Consider the following 22,775-nt stretch of genomic DNA (forward strand, 5'->3'; position numbering starts at 1 on the left):
CCATGTAAGGAGGGCAATGAGTTGACATGCCAAGTTGGCTTAGAAAGAGAGGCCTCATCTGAGCAACAAAAGAGGTTCTCTGAGGGTGGTTCTTAAGCACAATTATAAGTAGGCTTAGTTTCTCCTTTGCAACATAAGACCAGCCCCAAGAACAAGGGCTTAGCCTATTAGTTGCGACCACTCCTTGCAAGAATATCAGGAATTCCCTAGATGGGGAAGCTTATTATTCCCTCCTTTCTCCCCAGGGAACTTTGCAAATACTTTTTTATTCTCCACCCAAGTTACTCTGGGATGTATCAGGGCATCATACTAAACTGTACAAGTCAACAAGATCTCATTTTCTATTTAAGATTCCATGTGTTCTAGTTTGCTAGCTGCCGGAATGCAACACACCAGAGACGGATTGGCTGTTAATAAAAGGGGATTTATTTTGTTAGTTCTTCAGAGGAAAGGCAGCTGACTTTCCACTGAGGTTCTTTCTTAACGTGGGAAGGCACAGGATGGTCTCTGTTGGCCTTCTCTCCAGGCCCCTGGGTTCCAGCAGTTTTCCCCAGGGTGACTTCTTTCTGCATCTCCAAAGGCCTGCGCTGAACTGCAAGTGCTGAGATGAGGAATGCCGAGCTGCTAGGGCTGTGCTACTTTGCGCTCTTATTTAAGCATCAGCCAATTAAGTCAAAGTCATTGATTGCAGCAGGCCCACCTCCTAGCCGACTGCAAATGTAATCAGCAACAAATGACGTTCATATACCATTGGCTCAAGTCCACAGCAACAGAACTAGGTGCCTTCACCTGGCCAAGTTGACAACTGAATCTAAATACCACACAACGTAATTATGGTCAAATAAACTGAGCATACAAGTTAAATTAGATAATGTGCTACCAAAAATATAAATTTTGCACCAAATAAACATTTTTTCCTGTGATCTCAAAAAGAAGTTAAAGTTTTAAAATATAGACCATATCATCCTTTACCCTTTACTTGTCCTATCCTGATCAACTGCATATGTCTACTTGAAGTCTGATCATTTTTTCAACTTTTTAAACAATTTCTGTATGGGGAATCTGACTTTCACAACTTCAGCAGAGCTCTAACTCTGAGTTTCAGGTGTCAAAAAGATTCTAGGGAATGACTAGGTTATACACAAAGAGCTCAGCATCTCAGAATTTAGAAATAACAGTTCCAACTCTGGAATAGATGTGACTGCTCTAAGAGTTTATAACCTAGGAAACTTCACAGTAGACCCCAACCTGATATTGACTTCAATTCTCTGAGTTTGTATATTACAGTTAGCCCATAAGACTGAGGCATATTTGTCTTTACTTTTCTGACATTTCATTCACCATACTGTCAAGATTCATTCACCTACTTTCTATAAATGGAATCTTACTGTATATAAGGGATTGACTTTTTTGACACAGCATAATTCTTTGGCGATTCATCGAGGTTGTTGCATGACAGAGTAGTTTGTTCCTTTTTATATCTGAGTAGTATTCTAGGGTATGGAACAAGGTATGCTTAACCATTCACCTTCTGAAAAGCATTTGGGTTGTTTCAAGTTTGGTACTGTTATGGAAAAAGGCTGCTGTGAACATGTATACAGGGTTTTGTGTGAACATAAGTTTTTATTTCTCTGGAATAACTACCCAAGGTGCAATTGCTAGTTCATATAGTAGTCACAAATTTAGCTTTTTAAGAAACTGCCAAACTGTTTTCCAGAATGGCTGTACCATTTTGCTTTCCTACCATCAATGTATGTGAGATCCAGTTTCTCTGTATCCTCAGAGAATAGAAAAAATATTTTGACTATTTTTTTGGGGGGGGGTGCATACTCCAGGAATCAAACCAGGATCTCCCACATGAAAGGCAAGCATTCTACTACTGAACCACCCGTGCACCCTATTTTTTATTTTAGACATTCTGATATGTGTTTAGTGATATCTCATTATGGTTTTAATGGAGGTTGAACATCTTTTCATGTACTTGCCATCTCTATATCCTCTTCAGTGAAATGCCTGTTCATGTCTTTTCCTTGTTTTCTAATTGTATTATTTTTACTGTTGAGTTTGAAACTTCCTTTTTATATTCTAGATAGTAGTCCTTTGCCAGATATGTGCTTTGCAGATTTCTCCCAATCTTTTCATCCTGTTACCAGGATTTTACAGAGCAAAAGTTCTTAATGTTGATGAAGTCCAATTTATCGATTTTTCCTTTTATGAATGACATTTTGGTGTCTCTAAGAATTCTTTGCTTAACCTTAGATCACAAAGATTTTCTGTGAAGTCCGTGATTCATTTTGTAAAGCATGTTTTGTTCTTTTTTTCCATGGGCAGGCTCTGGGCATCAAACTTGGGTCTCCGGCATGGCAGGCTAGAACTCTGTCTGCTGAGCCACTGTGGCCCACCTCGTGATCCATTTTGAGTTAATTCTGTCTAAAGTTTGAGACTTATGTCAAGGAATTGGATGTCCAGTTGCTCCAGCATGTCATTAGATCTTTAATTTGCAAAGGTTTGCTACTCTTTGAGCAAAGTAACTAGAATCTGGATTTGTTGAATAATTTTTTTATAAAAAATTTATTGGATTAGGGAACAAAGGTTAAAATATATTAGGTAGATGGAAATACTGGTGGTCAGTGAGGGGGTAAGGGGTATGGTATGTATGAGCTTTTTCTATTTCTTTTTCTGGAGTGATGCAAACGTTCTAAGAAATGATCATGCTGATGATATACAACTATGTGATGATATTGTGAACCATTGATTGTACACCAAGTATGGAATGTTCACGTGTTAAGAATGTTCATGTTTGTATGTTGTTTTGTTTTGTCAATTAAAAAAAAGTCAACTGTGATGATAAAAATATTTATTTCTTCTAGAAAAATTTATTGGACTTCCAAGAAGATAATGGAATAAGGAGAGATAGAACTCACTCCTCTACCAAAACCACATAGAAAACAGGCAGAAACAGTCCAAAGCAGTGGTTCTGAGGCTAAGGAAACCAGGGAAGGACCACTGCAACATACTAGGAAGAGTGGGATAAGAAGTGGAGAAATTATGAGAAATTGTGGTGAGTGAACACAACCATGGCTCCTGGTGCCAACCTCTATCCCCAAGGCCAGAGTTGTGGGTCCATCTGGTTCTCGCCTGCCCAGCTGACGAGATGAGGCACAGTCCTGATCTAAATAGTGGCCACTGAAGTTAACCCCCTAGTCTTGCAGCCTTGAGCCTTCCCTTGCACCTGCATCTCTGTTATTTCCAAACAATAACTGTGGTGAGGGCCTCATCTCCTCCGCAGCACCTGGTGCCCACCTCCAACCTTGAGGCCAGCAGCTTCTGGTTGGCCTGTACCCTTCCTGGTTGGCTGCTGCAGACTACGAAAGTCAGGTAAGCCCTCCCTTCTGGGAACAGAGGGAGACATGGCACAGTTCTGACCCAACTGTTGGCCAGTGAAATGGGACTGTAGAATTCCACAGCCATGGTCCTTTCTGGATAGAGGCCCACAGCAGTGCGGGGCTATTATTTCTACCCGCCTCAGAAACAGAGGTCAAAGGGCTAAAAAATAACTTACCTTTGTAGGCCTATGGGGATAATTGATGGAAAGCACCATTTGCTGGGAAGGCTGTGAAAATGCAGTCTTGGGAGGCTACTTTTCTGACTCTCTATGCAGGACCCATTGGAACTAGTCTGCACCCCCTGCATGGGATCCCAGCCCTGTTTTGGCTGGGAAATACTGACAAAGTAAGTGCCAAAGAAGACCTCAACAGGAACCCACCCAACAACAAAATCTTCGGCAGGGGGAAGCCAAATTTCAAATTAATTTTATCAAGTTAATCAGTTGCCAAGATACCAGTAAAAAAGCCAAAAGACACACTAAAAAACAGTAAGGTCCGGTCAAGTCAAATGATCAAATTAAAAAGGCAGAGGAGATACAGAATTTGGGACAACTAATCAAAGATGTTCAAACAAATCACCTAAATAATTTCAACAAGACAGCTAAACAGATAAAAGGATGTGGTAGTTAGATTCAGGTGTCAACTTGGCCAGGTGAAAGTGCCAAGTTCTGTTTTTGTGGCCAGCAGGGAGATTCTGCTGAAATTAAAGATACTGCATTATGTTATGCTGGTGGGACCTGCAGGCAGACAAGCGCCACATACTGGGCAGGATAGGATAAACAGAGCGCCCAGAGGCTTCATAGGAGAACCTTTCAATTTGCTGGGTCTCACCCTCAGGGAAAACTAATGCAAGTGATTCTTTCCTTCTGACAGGAGGCCTGTTTGGTCTGGGAAAATCTGGCTGGGGTCTATAATACCTAAGTAGACCCTACTAAGTGTGTGTGTGTGGGGGGGGGAGGCACCATAGAGGCATGGCAAGAAACAAGAAAAAAGGAACTGAAAAATTCTGCTCTGTTAAACCAAACCTAAGCAAGAGGTCCAGAATAAGCTGAACTGAATGTCAAAGAGCAGACAAACAACAAAGTCATCCAGTAAAAAAATCCTAGGTATAAGAAGTGAAAACAATCTCCAGAATAAACTAATTAAGGTAATTAAATGCCTAGACGCCAGCAAAAAATAACAAATCACACTAGGAAAACTGAAGATATGGCCCAGTCAAAGGAACAAACCAACAATTCAAATGAGATACAGAAGTCAGAATGTTCAAACAGACATGGAAAACCCCATCAAAAATCAAATCAATGAATTGAGAGAAGATATAAAGAAGGCAAGGAATGAACAAAAACAAGAAATGGAAAGTCTGAAAAAACAAATCACAGAACTTATGGGAAGGAAAGGCACAGTAGAAGAGATTAAAAAAACAATGGAAACCTACAATATCAGATTTCAAGAGGCAGAAGACAGGATTAGTGAACTGGAGGACAGAACATCTGAAATCCGACAAACCAAAGAAAATATAGGGAAAAGAATGGGAAAATATGAGCAGGGACTCAGGGAATTGAATGACAACATGAAGCACACAGATATACATGTTGCGGGTGTCCGAGAAGGAGAAGAGAAGGGAAAAGGAGGAGAAAAACTAATGGAGGAAATTCTCACTGAAAATTTCCCAACTCTTATGACTTAAAATTACAGATCCAAGAAGTGCAGCGTACCCCAAAGAGAATAGATCCAAGTAGACGTACTCCAAGACACTTACTAATCAGAATGTCAGAGGTTAGAGAGAAAGAGAGAATCTTGAAAGTAGCAAGAGAGAAGCAATCCATCACATACATGGGAAGCCCAATAAGACTATGTGTAGATTTCTCAGCAGAAAGTATGGAGGCGAGAAGACAGTGGGATGATATATTTAAATTACTAAAAGAGAAAAACTGCCAACCAAGAATTCTATACCCAGCAAAATTGTCCTTCAAAAATGAGGGAGAAATTAAAACATTTTCAGACAAAAAAATCACTGAGAGAATTTGTGACCAAGAGACTGGCTCTGCAAGAAATACAAAAAGGAGCACTAGAGACAGATACGAAAAGACAAAAGAGAGAGGTGTGGAGAAGAGTGTAGAAAGGAAGACTAAGAGTAAAGGTTAAAAGAAGAAAAATTAGATATGACATATAAAATCCAAAAGGCAAAATGGTAGAAGAAAGTACTACCCGTACAGTAAAACAACACTAAATGTTAATGGATTAAACTCCCCAATCAAAAGACATAGACTGGCAGAATGGATTAAAAAACAGGACCCATCTATATGCAATCTACAGGAAATGCATCTTAGACCCAAGGATAAACATAGGTTGAAAGTGAAAGGTTGGGGAAAGATATTTCATGCAAATAACAATCAGAAAAGAGCAGAAGTAGCTATACTACTATCCAACAAATTAGACTTCAAATATAAAACAGTTAAAAGAGACAAAGAAGGACACTATATATTAATAAAAGGAACAATTCAACAAGAAGAGAAAACAATTATAAATATTTATGCACTGAGCCAGAATGCTCCAAAATACATGAGGCAAACACTGAGAAGAGAAATAGACACATTTACCAGAATATCTAAAGACTTCAATTCCCCACTCTCATCAAAGGATAGAACATTTAGACGGAGGATGAATAAAGAAACAGAGAATTTGAATAATACAATAAATGAGCTAGACTTAACAGACATTTATAGAACATTACACCCCACAACAGCAGGAGATACCTTTTTCTCAAGTGCTCATGGATCATTCTCAAGGATAGACCATATGCTGGGTCACAAATCAACTCTCAATAAATGTAAGAGATTAAAATCATACAAAACACTTTCTCAGATCATAAAGGAATGAAGTTGGAAATCAATAATAGGCAGAGAGTCAGAAAATTCACAAATATGTGGAGGCTCAACAACACACTCTTTAAACCACCAGTGGGTCAAGGAAGAAATTACAAGAGAAATTAGTGAATATCTCGAGGCAAATGAAAATGAAAACACAACATATCAAAACTATGGGATGCATCCAGTAGACATGTTTCTGGAGGATGATGAATAATGATATAGCTTTCACAATGTGACTGTGTGATTGTGAAAACCTTGTGTCTGATGCTCCTTCTATCTACCTTGTCAACAAACGAATAGAACATATAGAATAAAAATAAATAATAGTGTTCCAGTAGCCATGTTTCTTGATGATGATTGAACAATGATATAGCTTTCACAATGTGATTCTGTGAATGTGAAAACCTTGTGTCTGATGCTGCTTTTATCTACTATATCAACAAAAGAGTAGAACATATGGAATAAAAATAAATAATAGGGGGAACAAATGTTAAAATAAATTTAGTTTGAAATGCTAGTGGTAAGTGAAAGTGAGGAGTAAGGGGTATGGTATGTATAACTTTTTTTTTCTATTATCATTTTATTTCTTTTTCTGTTGTCTTTTTATTTCTTTTTCTAAATCGATACAAATGTTCTAAGAAATGGTGAATATGCAACTATGTGATGATATTAAGAATTAATGATTATATATGTAGAATGGAATGATATCTTATTGTTTTATTTGTTGTTAATTTTTTTAATTAATAAATTTTTTAAATAAATAAATAATACGGGGAACAAATGTTAAAATTAGTTTGAAATGCTAGTGATCAATGAACGTGAGGGGTAAGGGGTATGGTAGGTATAATCTTTTTTTTGTCTGTTTTCATTTTATTTCTTTTCCTATTGTCTTTTTATTTCTTTTTCTGAATTGATGCAAATGTTCTAAGAAATGATGAATATACAACTAAGTGATGATATTGTGAATTACTGATTATATATGTTAATGTTTTATTTAGTTTATTAATTTTTTTCAATTAATAAATTAAAAAAAAATTATGGGATGCAGCAAAGGCAGTGCTAACAGGGAAGTTTATTGCCCTAAATGCCTATATCAAAAAAGAAGAAAGGGCAAAAATCAAGGAATTAACTGTCCACTTGGAAGAACTGGAGAAAGAACCGAAAACTAACCCCAAAGCAAGCAAAAGGAAAGAAATAATGAAGATTAGAGCATAAATAAATGAAATTGAGAACAGGAAAATGATCGAGAAAATAACAAAACCAGAAGTTGGTTCTCTGAGAAAATCAATAAAATCGATGGACCCTTAGCAAGGTTGACAAAAACAAGAAGAAAGAGGATGCAAGTAAATAAAATAAAAAATGGGAGACATAACCACTCACCCTGCAGAAATAAAGGAAGTAATGAGAGAATACTATGAACAACTTTATCTAATAAATTTGACAATGTAGATGAAATAGACAACTTTCTAGAAAGGCATAAACAACCAACATTGACTAGAGAAGAAATAGACAACCTCAACAAACCAATCACAAGCAAATTGAATCAGTCATTAAGAAGCTCCCCAAAAAGAAAAGTCCAGGACCAGATGGCTTCACATATGAATTGTACCAATTCATATTGTTGAGCAATACTGCTCAAACTCTTCAAAAAAACTGAAGAGGGAAAGCTACCTAACTCATTCTATGAAGCCAACATCACCCTCACACCAAAGCCAGGCAAAGATACTACAGGAAAAAAAAAAACAACTACAGATCAATCTCTCTAATGAACATAGATGCAAAAATCCTCAACAAAATTCTTGCAAATAGAATCCAGCAGCTCATTAAAAGAATTGTATACCATGACCAAGTAGCATTCATCGCAGGTATGCAAGGATGGTTCAACATAAGAAAATCAATTAATGTAATACACCATATCAACAAATCAAAGCAGAAAAAATACATGATCATCTCAATTGATGCAGAAAAGGCATCTGACAAAATTCAACATCCTTTCCTGTTGAAAACACTTCAAAGGATAGGAATTGAAGGGGACTTCCTCAACATAATAAAGGGAATAAATGAAAACCCACAGCTAACATCATCCTCAATGGGAAAAAACTAAAAACTTTCCCCCTAAGATCAGGAACAAGACAAAGATGTCCACTATCACCACTGTTATTCAACATTGTGTTGGAAGTTCTAGCCAGACCAATTAGGCAAGAAAAAGAAATACAAGGCATCAAAATTGGAAAGGAAGAAGTAAAACTCTCACTGTTTACAGATGATATGATACTATATGTCAAAAAAACCAAAAAATCACAGCAAAACTACTAGAGCTAATAAACGAGTACAGCAAAGTGGCAGGTTACAAGATCAAAACTCAAAAATCTGTAGTGTTTCTATACACTAGCAATGAACAATCTGAGGGGGAAATCAAGAAAAGAATTCCATTTACAATTACAACCAAAAGAATAAAAAATTTAACTAAAGAGACAAATGACCTATACAAAGAAAAATACAAGAAACTGTTAAAAGAAATCACAGAAGACCTAAATAGATGGAAGGACATACCATGTTCATGGATTGGAAGACCAAATATAGTTAAGATGTCAATTCTACCTAAATTGATTTACAGATTCAATGCAATACCAATTAAAATCCCAAAAACTTACTTTTTAGAAATAGAAAAACTGGGGTGTGGCCAAGAAGGCGGTTTAGCAATGTGCACGTTTTAGTTCGTCCTCCAGATAAACTGCTAAATAACCAGAAACAGTACAGAAGAGCTCCTGGGGCCACATCAGTGACCAGACACACAGCGTACCCTAGTCTGGATCAGCTGGACTGGCTGCGAGCCTCCCCAGAAACGTGAGTTCCCCAAGCCGCGGCGCCGGCGCCCCTCCCCCACAGGCTGCTTCCCAGTGGGGAAAGGAAATAGAATTTAACAGCAGCAGGGGCTGAATCCAACCAAACACCAATTGTGGCATTAATTAACAAATCCTGACTACTAAAAATAGGCCCCCAGCTCAGGTGAACCTGGTCAAAGCGAAGGTCACTCATTGGGCTAATGGAAAAAGAAAAAAAGAAAAGAAACAGAGGTTTTTGGGGCTGTGTTTCTACAAAGGCTTGCCTGCCTCTGGATTAAGCAGCAGGACTTCTCAGGCTGCAACTGCCCCAGGCATAGGCAGAAACAAATCCATTCAGAGCTTGTTTCCAGCCCATGCCTTCCACAGGGGAGGGGTGAAGCCCAACTCAGGTGGAATCCCTCCCTCAAGGAATTCAAACCCCAGGGCTTGGTAATTAGAAGCCATTAAAACTAGCCTACAACCTCTCCTCTGTCTCCACGACACCCCCAGCAGGGAGAGTCTTCCAAAGTTAAAGGTGGCACATCATCTTATGCTGGTGGGACCCGCAGGCAGACAAGAGCCACATACTGGGCAGGATAAGAAAAACTGAGCCCAGAGACTTCACAGGGAAGTCTTTTAACCTGCTGGGTCTCACCCTCAGGGAAAACTGACGCAGGTGACTCCCTCCCCGATAGGAGGCCAGTTTGTTCGGGAAAACCCGGCTGGGGTCTATAATACCAACATAGACCCTCCTAAGGGTGGGGCGAAAAAGGTACCATACAAGCAGGGCAAGAAACAAGAAAACAAGAACCGAAAAATTATCCTCTGTTAAACAAAACCTAAGCTAGAGGTCCAGAAAAAGCTGAACTGAATGTCAAAGAAATTTATCCAGCAAGAAAACACTAGGTAAGAGAAGTGAAAGCAATCTCCAGAATAACCTAATTAAGGTAATCAAATGTCTAGACGCCAGCAAAAAATAACAATCACACCAAGAAAATAGAAGATATGGCCCAGTTAAAGGAACAAACCAGCAATTCAAATGAGATACAGGAGCTGAAACAGTTAATTCAGAATATACGAACAGACATAGAAAACCTCATCAAAAACCAAATCAGGGTGGGCCACGGTGGCTTAGCAGGTAAGAATGCTTGCCTCCCATGCCTGAGGACCCGGGTTTGATTCCCGGTGCCTGCCCATGTAAAAAACAACAACAACAAAAAAAAACCAAATCAATGAATTGAGGGAAGATATGAAGAAGGCAAGGAAGAAATAGAAAAACCAATATTATCTGGAAGGGCAGGGTGCCCCGAATAGCAAAAAGTATACTGAGAAGAAAAAACGAAGTCGGAGGTCTCATGCTACCTGACTTTAAGGTGTTATGAAGCTATGGTGGTCAAAACAGCATGGTACTGGCATAAAGATAGATATACTGACCAATGGAATAGAATAGAGTATTCAGATATAGACCCTCTCATCTGTGGACAATTGATCATTGATAAGGCAGCCAAGCCAACTCACCTGGGACAGAACAGTCTCTTCAATAAATGGTGCCTATAGAACTGGACTTAACTCAAAATGGATCAAAGACCTAAACATTAGATCTAAGACCATAAAACTGTTAGAAGAAAATGTAGGGAATATATATAAATCTTATACAACAAGGCGGTTTCCTAGACCTTACACCTAAAGCAAGAGCATTGAAGAAATAAATAAATGGGAACTCCTCAAAATTAAACACTTTTGCGCATCAAAGAACTTCATCAAGAAAGTAAAAAGACAGCCTACACAATGGGAGACAATATTTGGAAACAATATGTCAGATAAAGGTCTAGTATCCAGCATATATAAAGAAATTGATCAACTGAACAACAAAAAGACAACCCAATTACAAAATGGGCAAAAGACTTGAACAGACACTTCTCAGAAGAGGAAATACAAATGGCCAAAAGGCACATGAAAAGATGCTCAACTTCCCTGGCTATTAGGGAAATGCAAATCAAAACCACAAGGAGATATCACCTCACACGAACCAGAATGGCCATTATCAGTAAAACAGAAAATGACAAGTGCTGGAGAGGATGTGGAGAAAGAGGCACACTTATCCACTGTTGGTGGGAATGTCAAATGGTACAACCTCTGTGGAAGGCAGTTTGGCAGGTCCTCAGGAAGCTAAGTATAGAATTGCCGTATGACCTGGCAATACTGTTGCTAGGTATCTACTCAGAGGACATAAGGGCAAGGACACAAATGGACATTTGCAAACCAATGTTTATAGCAGTATTATTTGCAATTACGAAGAAATGGAAACAGCCAAAATGTCCATCAAAAGATGAGTGGCTAAACAAGCTGTGGTATATACATATGATGGAATATTATGCAGCTGTAAGACAGAATAAAGCTATGTAGTATGTAACAACATGGATGGACCTTAAGGACATTATGCTGAGTGAGATTAGCCAGAAACAAAAGGACAGATACTGTATGGTCTCACTGATATGAACTGACATTAGTGAATAAACTTGGAGAATTTCATTGATAACAGAGACCACCAGGAGATAGAAATAGGGTAAGATATTGGGTAAGCTGAAGGGATACAGATTGTGCAACAGGATTGATTGTAAAAACTCAGAAATGGATAGCACAATACTACCTAACTGTAATACAATTATGTTAAAACACTGAATGAAGCTGAATGTGAGAATGATAGAGGGAGGAGGGCTGGGGGCACAAATGAAATCAGAAAGATAGACGCTAAAAGACTGAGATCGTATAATGTAGGAATGCCTAGAGAGTATAATGATAGTGACTAAACATACAAATTTAAAAATGTTTTTGCATGTGGAAGAACAAAGGAATGTCATTACTACAGGGTGTTGAAAATAGATGGTAATTAACATTTAAAAATTTTAACGTATGTGAGACTAAAGCAAAAAATGTTTATTTGGTACAAAATTTATATTTTGACTAGTGCATTTCCTAATATAACTTATGTGGACAGCTTAATTGAATATCATAAGTACATGGAACCTTGAATAGGGCATAAGATTTTGTAGGTTAGTCCAGAGTGATGCCCCACTAAATCCCAGAGTGATTTGAACAGTGAGTAAAAAAGTATTTGCTAAGTCCTCTTGGGGGAATGGTAAGAAAGGGGGAAAATTCAACTTCCCTAAGTGGAGAATTCTTGATATTCTCACAAGCAGTGGGGACAACCAAAGCAATAGGCTGAGTCCCCAATCTTGGGATTTGTTCATATGAAATTTAACCCCACAAAGGATAGGTCACGCCTACTTAGATTTAGGCCCAAGAGTCACCCCCCAAGAGAACCTTTTTTGTTGCTCAGATGTGGCCTCTTTCTCCAGTCAACACAACAGGCAAACTCACTGCCCTCCCCCTGGCTACATGGGACATGACTCCCAGAGGTGTGGACCTTCCTGGCAGCGTAGGACAGAAATCCTAGAATGAGCTGGCACTCAGCATCAAGGGATGAGAAAGCCTTCTCCACCAAAATGGGAAGAGTGAAATGAGACAAAATAAAGTGTCAATGGCTGAGAGACTCCAAACAGAGTCAAGAGGTTATCCTGGAGGTTATTCTTACATATTAAATAGATATCACTTTTTTAGTTAAGGTGTAACAGAGAGGCTGGAGGAAACTGCCTGAAAATGTAGAGCTGTGTTCCAGTAGCCAAGTTTCTTGAAGATGATTGTATAATGATATAGCTTTCACAATGTGACTGTGTGATTGTGAAAACCTTGCGTCTGATGCTCCTTTTATCTACCTTATCAACAGATGAGTAAAACATACGGAATATAAATAAATAATATGGGGGAAAAATGTTAAAATAAATTTACATTGAAATGTTAGTGATCAATGAAAGGGAGGGGTAAGGGGTATGGTATGTATGCATTTTTTTGTTTTCTTTTTATTTCTTTTTCTGAATAGAAGCAAATGTTCTAAGAAATGATCATGATGATGAATATGCAACTATGTGATCATATTGTGAATTACTGATTATAAGTGTAGAACAGAATGATCAAAGGTTAAGAATATGTTTGTTGTTATATATATTTTTTTAATTTAAAAAACCCATCAAACAACATTGCATGCTACAGAGGAATCTGTTTCAAAGGAAGAGTCCATTGATACAGCAAACTTCATCGTTTTCTTATTTTAAGAAACTGCCACAGCCACTCCACCCTTCTGCAACTACCACCCTGATCAGTCAGGAGCCATCAACATCGAGGCAAGACCCTCCACCAGTAAAAAAGATTACAACTCACTGAAGGTTCAGATGATGGTTAACATTTTTTTTAATCAATAAAGTATTTTAGAATTAAAAATAAAATGATCTTAGAAGGAATGCTTTTACAGGAATAGCACTGAATAATAGATTAAACTCCCCAACCAAAAAACACAGATTGGCAGAATGGATTAAAAATACATGATCCATCTATAGGCTGTTTACAAGAGACTCACTTTAGACCGAAAGATACAAATAGGTTGAAGGTAAAAGGATGGAAAAAAGATATTCCACGCAAGCAGTAACCAAATAAAAGCTGAGGTAGCTATACTAATATAAGACAAAAAGACTTTAAAAGCAAAAATGCTATAAGAGACAAAGAAGGACAACATATATTAATAAAAGGGGCAATTCACCAAGAAGAAATAACAATCATAAATATTTATGCACCTAATAAGGGGCCCCAAAGTACATGAGGTAAAATTGCAGGGAATAACAGATGTCTCTACAATAATAATAGGAGACATCAACACACTACTCTCTTCAATAGATAGAATGTCTAAAACAGAGGATCAATAAGGAAACAGAGAACCTAAATAATATGATAAAATGAACTAGACCTAACAGACACATACAGAACACTACACCACAAAACAGCAGGATGTACATCCTTCTCAAATGCCCATGGAACATCCTCCAGGATAGAACACACACAGGGGCACAAAGCAGGTCTTAATACACTTAAAAATATGGAAATTATACAAAGTACTTTCTTTGATCATAAGGAAATGAAGCTGGAAATCAATAACAACTGGAGGACCAGAAATTTTACAAATATACAGATGTTAACACGCTTTTAAACAATCAGTGGGTCAAAGAAGAAATTACAAGAGAATTCAGTAAATATCTTGAAACAAATGAAAATAAGAACACAACATATCAAAACTTATGGGATGCAGAAAAAGTTGTGAGTGGTAAATTTATAGCCCTAAATACCTACAATAAAAAGGATGAAAGCACATAAAATCAAAGACCTAACTGACCACCTGAAGAAACTAGAGAAAGAAAAGCAAACTAATTCCAAAGCAAGCAGAAGGAAAGATAGAAAGATTAGAGCAGAAATAAACAAAGTAAAAAAAAAAAAAAAAGAATAAAACCAAACCTTGGTTCTTTGCAAAGATCAATAAAATTCACAAACTTTTAGCTAGACTAAGATAAAAAGAGAGAAAATGCAAATAAATAGAATCAGAAATAAGAAGGGGGTCATTACCATGGACTCCAAAGAAACAGAAAAGACCATAAGAGAATACTATGAGCAAGTATGCCAACAAACTAGAAAACATAGATGAAATGGACAATTTCCTAGAAATACATGAACAACCTATATTGACTCCAGAAGAAATAGAAGACCTCAAAAAAGCAATCACAAGTTGAGACTGAATCAATCATCAAAAACCTCCCAACCAGATCTCACTGGTTTGTAGTTTAGTGTGATGCCCCATACATCCCAGAGTAATCAGGGCAGAAGATTTAAAAAGTATTTGCAAAGTCCTCTTGAGGGATTGGGGGGAAATGTGGAGATATTCCCCATCTGGGGAATTCCTGATATTCTTGCAAGCATTGGGGACTGCCAATTTGACAGGCCAGACCTTTGATCTTGGGGCTTGCCCTTACGAAATTTATTCATGTAGAGCAGAAGCTAAGCCTACTTATGCTTATGTCTAAGAGTCACCCCCAGAGAACCTTTTTTGTTCTGTAGATGTGGCCTCTCTAAGCCTACTCAGTGGGTAACGCACGCCCCTTCCCAGTACATGGGACATGGCTCCCAGGGATGAGCCTGGCCCTGGCAATGTGATAGTGAGAAAGCCTTGTTAACGAAAGGGGGAAGAGAAATGAAACAAAAAGTTTCAGTGGCTGAGAGATTTCAAATAGTGTTAGAGGCCATTCTGGAGGTTATTCTTTTGCAGTAAATAGATACCCCCTTTCTGTTTTTGGTGTACTGGAGTAGCTAGAGGGAAATACCTGAAACTATTGAACTGTAATCCAATAGTCTTGATTCTTGAAGATGACTGAACAACTATAAAGCTTTTAAAGTATGTCTGTGTGATTGTGAAAACCTTATGACTGACACTCCCTTTATCCAGTGTATGGACAGATGTGTAAGGGAAAAAAAAAAGACAAAAAAGAAATAAACAAATAAAGAATAGAAGGTTATGGGATGTTTTGGGTGTTCTTATTTACTTTTATTTTTATTTTGTTTAAGTAATGAAAATGTTCAAAAATTGATAGTGATGATGAATGCATAGCTCTATGATGATACTGTGAACCAGTGACTGTACACTTTGGATGATTATACAGTATGTGAATATATAATATATTGCAACAACAACAACAAATTTAAATTTAATACCTTAGAAAAAGAGCCGGGACCAGATGACTTCATATGTGAATTTTACAAAGCATTCCAAGAAGAATTAATACCTATTCTGCTCAAACTCTACCAAAAAATTGAAAAAGAAGGAACACTACTTAAATTATTCTATGAAGCCAACATCATCCTAAATACCAAAGCCTCATAAAGACACAAGAAAAGAAAATACTTATTAATCTAACAAATATAGATGCAGAAATCCTCAACAAAATACTTGCAAACAGAATCCAACAGCACATTAAAAGAATTATACACCAAGTTCTTTGATTTGTTTGGTTTAGTTCTTTGTACATTTCACTCCAGTATTGCAAGAGTGGTTTAACACAAGGAAGTCAATTAATGTAATACACCACACATAACAAATCAAAAGGTAAAAAGCACATGATCATCTCAATTGATACAGAAAATGCATTTTGACAAAATCCAGCACACTCTCTTGAGAAAACCACTTTGAAAAATAGGAATAGAAGGAAAATTCCTCAACATGATAAAGGGCATATATGAAAAACCCACAGCTAACTTTGTACTCAGTGGTAAGACACTGAAAGCTTTCCCTGTGAGATCAGGAACAAGAGAAGGATTCCCAGTTACACTGTTATTCAACATTGTACTAGAAGTTTTAGTTACAGCTATTAGGCAAGAAAAAGAAATAAAAGGCATCCAAATAAAAAAGGAAGAAGTAAAAACTTCCACTATCTGCAGATAACATGATTCTATATCTAAAAAGCACCAAAAAAAGAGAAAGTATGCCAAAGCTACTGGAGCTAATAAACCAGTTCAGGAAAGTGGTGGAATACAAGATCAGCATGCAAATCAGTAGTGTTTCTATGCACTAGTAATGAGCTATCCAAGCAGGTAATCAAAGAAAAAATCCCATTCATAAAAGCAACTAAAAGAATCAAATATCTAGGAATAAACTTAACTGGGATATAAAGGACCTACACAGAAAAGTACAAAAACATTGCTAAAAGAAATCAAAGAACTAAATAAATGGAAAAATATTCCATGTTCATGGATTGGAAGGCTAAATGTCATTATGATGTCAATTCTGCCCAAAATGATTTACAGATTCAATACAATGCCAATCAAATTTCCAATAGCCCACTTTGCTGAAATGGAAACGCTAATTATCAAATTTATTTCGAAGGGAAAGAGGCCTCAAATAGCCAAAACATCATGAAAAATAAGAATGAAGTAGTACTCACACTTTCTGATTTTAAAGCATATTATAAAGCTACAGTGGTCAAGCAACATGATACCGGCATAAAGATAGACATATTCATCAATGGAATTGAATTAAGAGTACAGAAACAGACCCTAGATCTTTGGTCAGTTGATTTTTGACAAAGTTCCCAAGTCCACTCAACTAGGAGAGAGCAGTCTCTTCAATAAACAGTGCTGAGTGAACTGAATATCCATATCCCAAAGAGGACCCCTATCTCACTCCTTATACAAAAATTAACTAAGAATGGATCAAAGACCAGGCGGGCCACGGTGGCTTAGCAGGCAGAGTTCTCTCCTGCCATACCAGAGACCCGGGTTCAATTCCCGGTGCCTGCCCATGCAAAAAAAAAGGATCAAAGACCCAAATATAAGAGCCAGTACCATAAGACTCCTAGAAGAAAATGTAGGGATATATCTTAAAGATCTAGTTATAGGTGGTAGTTTCTTAAACCTTAAACTCAAAGCACAAGCAATGAAAAAGGTATTTGCGACCTACTCAAAACTGAATTCTGTGCTTCAACAGACTTTGTCAAAAGGGTGAAAAGGCTGCCAATTCAATGGGAGAAAATATTTGGAAACCATATATCTGATAAGGGTTTGATGTCCAGAATATACAAAGAAATCCTACAACTCAATAGTAAAATGACAAATAACCCAATTTAAAAATGGGCAAAAGACAGGAATAGACATTTTTTTCAATAAGGAAATAAAAATGGTTAAAAAGCACATGAAAAAAATGCTCATCTTCACTAGCTATTAGGGAAATGCAAATCAAAACCACGAGATATCATTTCACGCCTATTAGAATGGCCCCTATTAAATAAGAAACTACAAGTGTTGAAGAGGATATGGAGAAATAGGAACATTTATTCAATGCTGGTGGGGATGTTAAATCAGCTACTATGGAAGGACATTTAGCATTTCCTCAAAAAGTTAAGTATAGAGTTGTCCTATGATCCAGCAGTTCCACTTCTTGGGATCATACCCAGAGAGCTGAATGCAGGGATGTGAACAAACATTTGCATGCTCATGTTCAGAGCACATTTTTGAGCAATTGCCAAAAGATGGAAACAACCCACGTGTCCATCAACCGATGAATGGAAAAACAAAATGTGGTATACATACAATGAAATATTCACTAGTAAGAAGGAATGAAGTCCTGAAGCGAGCGTGTCAACATGGTAGAACCTTGAAGACATTATGTTGAGTGAAATAAGTCAGACATAAAAGGCCAAATATTGTATGACCTCACTAATATGAACTAATTATACTATGTTAACTCATGGACACAGAATCTAGAATATAAGTTACTAGGCTCTAGAAGAATCTACCTGTGTTTAAATCCTGACTCTGTTACTAGCTGTGTGACTTTAGGAAACCTGCTTAACCTTTGAGCTGCAATTTCTTTATCTGTAAAAAGGATTGCTAATATTATCTACCTCATAGAGTTGTTGCATCAATGAGTATATAAAACAGGGACAGAGTAAGCACTGAGTGTACATCATCATTTTGCTTGTTTATTTTTCATATGAACTTTAAAACCAGCTTGCCTAATTTCAATTAAATAACCTACTGGTATTTTTATTGAATATTAAGTTTTAAATTAATTTAGCAATAACAGATGTCTTTGTAATAGTTTCCCACCCAAAAACGACGATACCACTTTTTATCAAACATATTTTATCAAAAATACCTACACAGCCACTTCTTCCACTTCTAGTATACCACCTCAGTCCAAGCTATCTCTTTTTTTATTATAATAGCTTCTTATGTTCCTGAATCCATTGTTGCAACCCTGGTCTATTCTATCACACAGCAACCAGAGTGGTCCTTGAAAACTTAAGTTTTTAGATTATGTCAGTTCTCTGTGCAGCAAAATCTCATCTTACTCAGAGTAAAAGCCTGGAAGGGAATTGGAAATAAGACCAACTTTTAGGTTTGCTGTAAAGGGGAACAATCGGGGCATCAGGAAGGGGGGAATTTGGGCTTCATGAAGTTTTGTTTTGTTTTTGTTGATGAGACCTAATCTGAAAAAAGGGGGGAAACTAATGAGACCTGAGATAGAGGGGCAAGTGCTGGGGTCCTTACGTAGGTCTACTTATATATAATGTATAACTAAATGTATAACTACATTTAGTATACTCTTTCCCCTTCCATCCATTTTCCTCAGAGCCTTCCCCTCCTGACAATCAAGAACACACATCTACTCGTGTCTACCTCCCTTACTTAAAATTAAAACCCTTTTCATAAAACGCCCCACTATTCCCTGCATAAAATTACTATTTATAGAATTTATTTTAAATTCTATTACTTAAAAATGTAATGGGGTACCAAATATATGAAGCACAGTGTAACATACTGGTTATAGAGTTAAAACAGACATGGTCTTCTTTCTAGAACTTAAAGTGTCGTCATAAAGACAAACTAATGAATAAATAAACTTGGAAGGCTTACTATAGGACAGGAAATAGTAGGCAATGTTCAGATGCTGCTGGGAATGATTCAGGAGAAGTAAGACTGATAACACAGTAGAGAGACTAACAAAATAACTAAAGTCTCTGAGAAATAAGAGGAAATAACAAATTCCAGAGCATATATAGGAGTGATCTAAGTTCTTTTAAAAGGGACTCTTCAGTGAACAGGAGAGAGAGCACAATATAGATTTGATGATGGGAATATGAATACCCATTTGATGGTTTCTCAGTGAAATATGAGACAAGGTTTTAAGTTGGATGGAAGGGAAAAGAATATAACTAAATGTAATTTAATGATCATAGAATAGAAACAAGAAGTCACAGCTGTTGCCTATTGTGTCCTATTTCTCAACACCTAAAGCTCCCTATTTCTCGACACTTAAAGTCCCTAGTTTTTGTTTCACACTTCTGAGATTTTAATTAATTCTCACTGTTTTTTCCTGGCAAATTCCTACTTGTTTTTCCAGATCCAACTACACTACCACCTTCTGATATAGGTTACACCACACCTGATATATAATGGCCCTCCACTGAAGTTGTATTTGCCTTCCTTGGTAGAATAGAAAGGATGATGAAAAGCTTGGCCTGTGTTCCTAATGTCAGGTTCCATATGGTACATCAAGGATTTTCAAGATTAACAATTCTTTTTATTTACAGTATCTACAAACTAGGAGAATTTATTAGAGGGATATGACAGTGCCAAGGATTAACCAATCCCTAGAATAAAGAAGCTCATAAGACATCTGTGTCCTTTTTAAAATTGCTGCTTTGGCAATAGTTGTTGCTGTCAATGGCAGCATTCTTTGCCCCTGCATTATGGATGTACCACCATATTAGCTTTCATTTAGTCCTTTTGTTTTATTCAAATGCCAAAACATAAGTTCCAAGATACAAATTGTAGTTATATTCAATTCTGTTTGATTTAAAAACATCAGTTATACTTTGTTAACAACTTCTAAAACCAAATGTTAAGTTGTGACTAAAATATCTCCCAGTCCATTTCTGGAGTATTACCCTTAATATATTTAGAAGCTACTTGAATGTTCACTCTACAAAAAGGAAAATGATGATGCTATAAGAGAAAGATAATAAATGAAGTTATAATATGAAAGACTTCCCCAATTGGTTAATAATGATTAACCAATTATTAGGGAGACTGAAAAAAGGCCAAATGTTTCTGTTCCATTCCAGGCCCACCAGGCCTAAAAAGTCTGCAAAAGTGCATTTCTGGTCCTATACCAGCCATAAATAAAAGGTCTCACATCATTTTTATTACATCAAAGAAAGGCCAACTCTTCATCAACAGGATTAGAATCTGCGAATATATTAAGGTTCTTTTCCTAAGAAAAAAGGGGAATTGGAAAACTCAAGAGTCTATAAACAAAAGATGAAAACAAATATTTTAAACTGTCTGATTTAAAGAATTTCAAATGTGGTTGAACTGAATGAATAATAAACATAGCATTATAGAAGGAAAGATAAAACTTAAAAGGTACCCAAATATTCTAATATTTATGGAGTCATATGATACAATTTTCAAAGTCCAAAACTTTTTCCTACTTTTTAGTTTTGCTAAATCTAACGAAGGTCAATAAATTAGATTTTAGCTATTCACATTTACTTCTTCTGATAGCAAAACTCTTCCTAATGTTCTAAGACAAAGAAATTAAGACAAATATCCACAACAAAACAAAACAAAAAAACACCCAGACACATTAACCCAATATTTTAGGTAAGTGCACAATATTAGGATCCTCTGTTCAACATATGGCTGTACAATGACTGACACTGCATGCTATTTATAGAATTAGATATATAGTCTTTTCCTGAAGATGTAAGATTTCAAATCAATCTGCTCACTTATGGCAGTAAAATGGAACGAAGATGGCAAATAAATAAGACAAGTAAGCAAGAGAATAGCCTTTGTTTGTTTTTGTTTTAATCTGAGAATAGCCTTTTATGGTGATTGGGAATTAATTTTATGCTTTACCAAATAAGACTAAGAATACAGCTAAAAAAGTCATCAAAATGTAGTTCTCCATGGTAATTTTTTCATGGAATTTTTAATTACTTGGAAACTATCTGTTCCAGTGTTTAAAATGAATATGATTCTAATATTTTTGGGAAACAAGTATGGATGGAAAAAAAGTTAGGGTAAAGAATGTTATCTCGATCTTTAATTTTAAACAATTTATTTTCCCATTTGTAGAGTAACATTATTGTAAAACCCATAGTTTTTTAACATCTGCACTGCTTAAAAGAACTCCAAAGAATACTGTTAAAGCATATTTTTAAAAAACGGAACCAAGATAATATACATTTTATCTCTGAACATTGTGTTATTAAAGTCCACATAATGTCCTCTGTAAAAATCAATATGATGTTACAATAATATACATGATCTGATTCTTAATCATTCTAAAGGTTCCTGACCATGTACAATACCCAGGATAGATCCAATGCCTTTAATTTCAGACTGCAGAGACAGTTATTATCCTAAACAAAAGAAGGAAAAGCTTTATGTACAGGGCAGGAATCTGTCGGCTTAGCTGTTTGCAGCATCTGCTTGGCGAGGCCATCCTTCCTCTTCTACTCCAGAGTCATACTCCTCTTCAGAGGATTCTTTTGTTGGAGCCCTGCAAGGAAAAGCTAAGTTTGTCTGTTTTGTTTTGTTTTGAACAAAAATTTATTTAAATAAGATTTCTAGACTCAAAAAACAAAATATTAGAGCACTTTCACTATTAAGATTGCTTACTGGTGAACCACGGGAAGTATACTTAGACCACACAGTCAAGAGTTGAGTTATTGTCCAATATTTTCTCTAACAAATTTTGAAATAAATGGACAATGAGGCTTCAACTGTGAAAGCCTAAAAATCCGTTTCTCTAGGAAACAAAGTAGAATCCGGTATTTCAATTCAAGTGCTTGACATTTAGCATATATGAAAAAAGGTGGCTGCTTCTGACCAAATCTGACTTGACTTAAATTAGTTATATGTATGAATCAGAATACCACAATTCCTTTTAAAGTCACACATCAATGTCATGTAAAAAATAAAAATAAAAAATTGTCTCTTGGAGGTAACAAAAGTTGTTGAAAACTAATCAGCTGCCTCAAAAGTTATCTTGGAAGATAAGTGAACATGAAACATGACATATCTTGTGATGAAGTTAAAACAGAAACCTAGTTCTTATGTAGGTAACATTAACTTTAAGTACAGTATAGTAAATATTTGTTGACTAGATCAGGGGTTGGGAAACGACAGCCTGTAGGCCAAATCCAGCACACTGCCTGTTTTTATAAATAAAGGTTTATTGGAACACAGCC

The 22,775-nt window shown here is 36.6% G+C and overlaps 1 protein-coding gene and 1 long non-coding RNA gene across 6 annotated transcripts in view; one reads left to right on the forward strand and one right to left on the reverse strand.

The window, feature by feature from the left end:
• Nucleotides 1–22,775, forward strand: part of LOC143656271 (uncharacterized) — a 38,788-nt gene that overhangs the window by 1,938 nt on the left and 14,075 nt on the right. For both annotated transcript variants that reach the window (XR_013162446.1, XR_013162447.1), the window contains exon 2: nucleotides 2,871–3,061. This is a non-coding gene — a long non-coding RNA (uncharacterized LOC143656271). The remainder of the gene's footprint in view (nucleotides 1–2,870; nucleotides 3,062–22,775) is intronic.
• Nucleotides 18,470–22,775, reverse strand: part of CLPX (caseinolytic mitochondrial matrix peptidase chaperone subunit X) — a 43,557-nt gene continuing 39,251 nt past the window's right edge. For all 4 annotated transcript variants that reach the window (XM_077128225.1, XM_077128226.1, XM_077128229.1 and 1 more), the window contains exon 14: nucleotides 18,470–22,084. In XM_077128225.1, the coding sequence (XP_076984340.1) occupies nucleotides 21,994–22,084 (91 nt within the window). In that variant the 3' untranslated portion in view covers nucleotides 18,470–21,993. The remainder of the gene's footprint in view (nucleotides 22,085–22,775) is intronic.

This window comes from Tamandua tetradactyla, chromosome 14 (genome assembly GCF_023851605.1).
Source record: "Tamandua tetradactyla isolate mTamTet1 chromosome 14, mTamTet1.pri, whole genome shotgun sequence".
Taxonomy (NCBI): domain Eukaryota; kingdom Metazoa; phylum Chordata; class Mammalia; order Pilosa; family Myrmecophagidae; genus Tamandua; species Tamandua tetradactyla.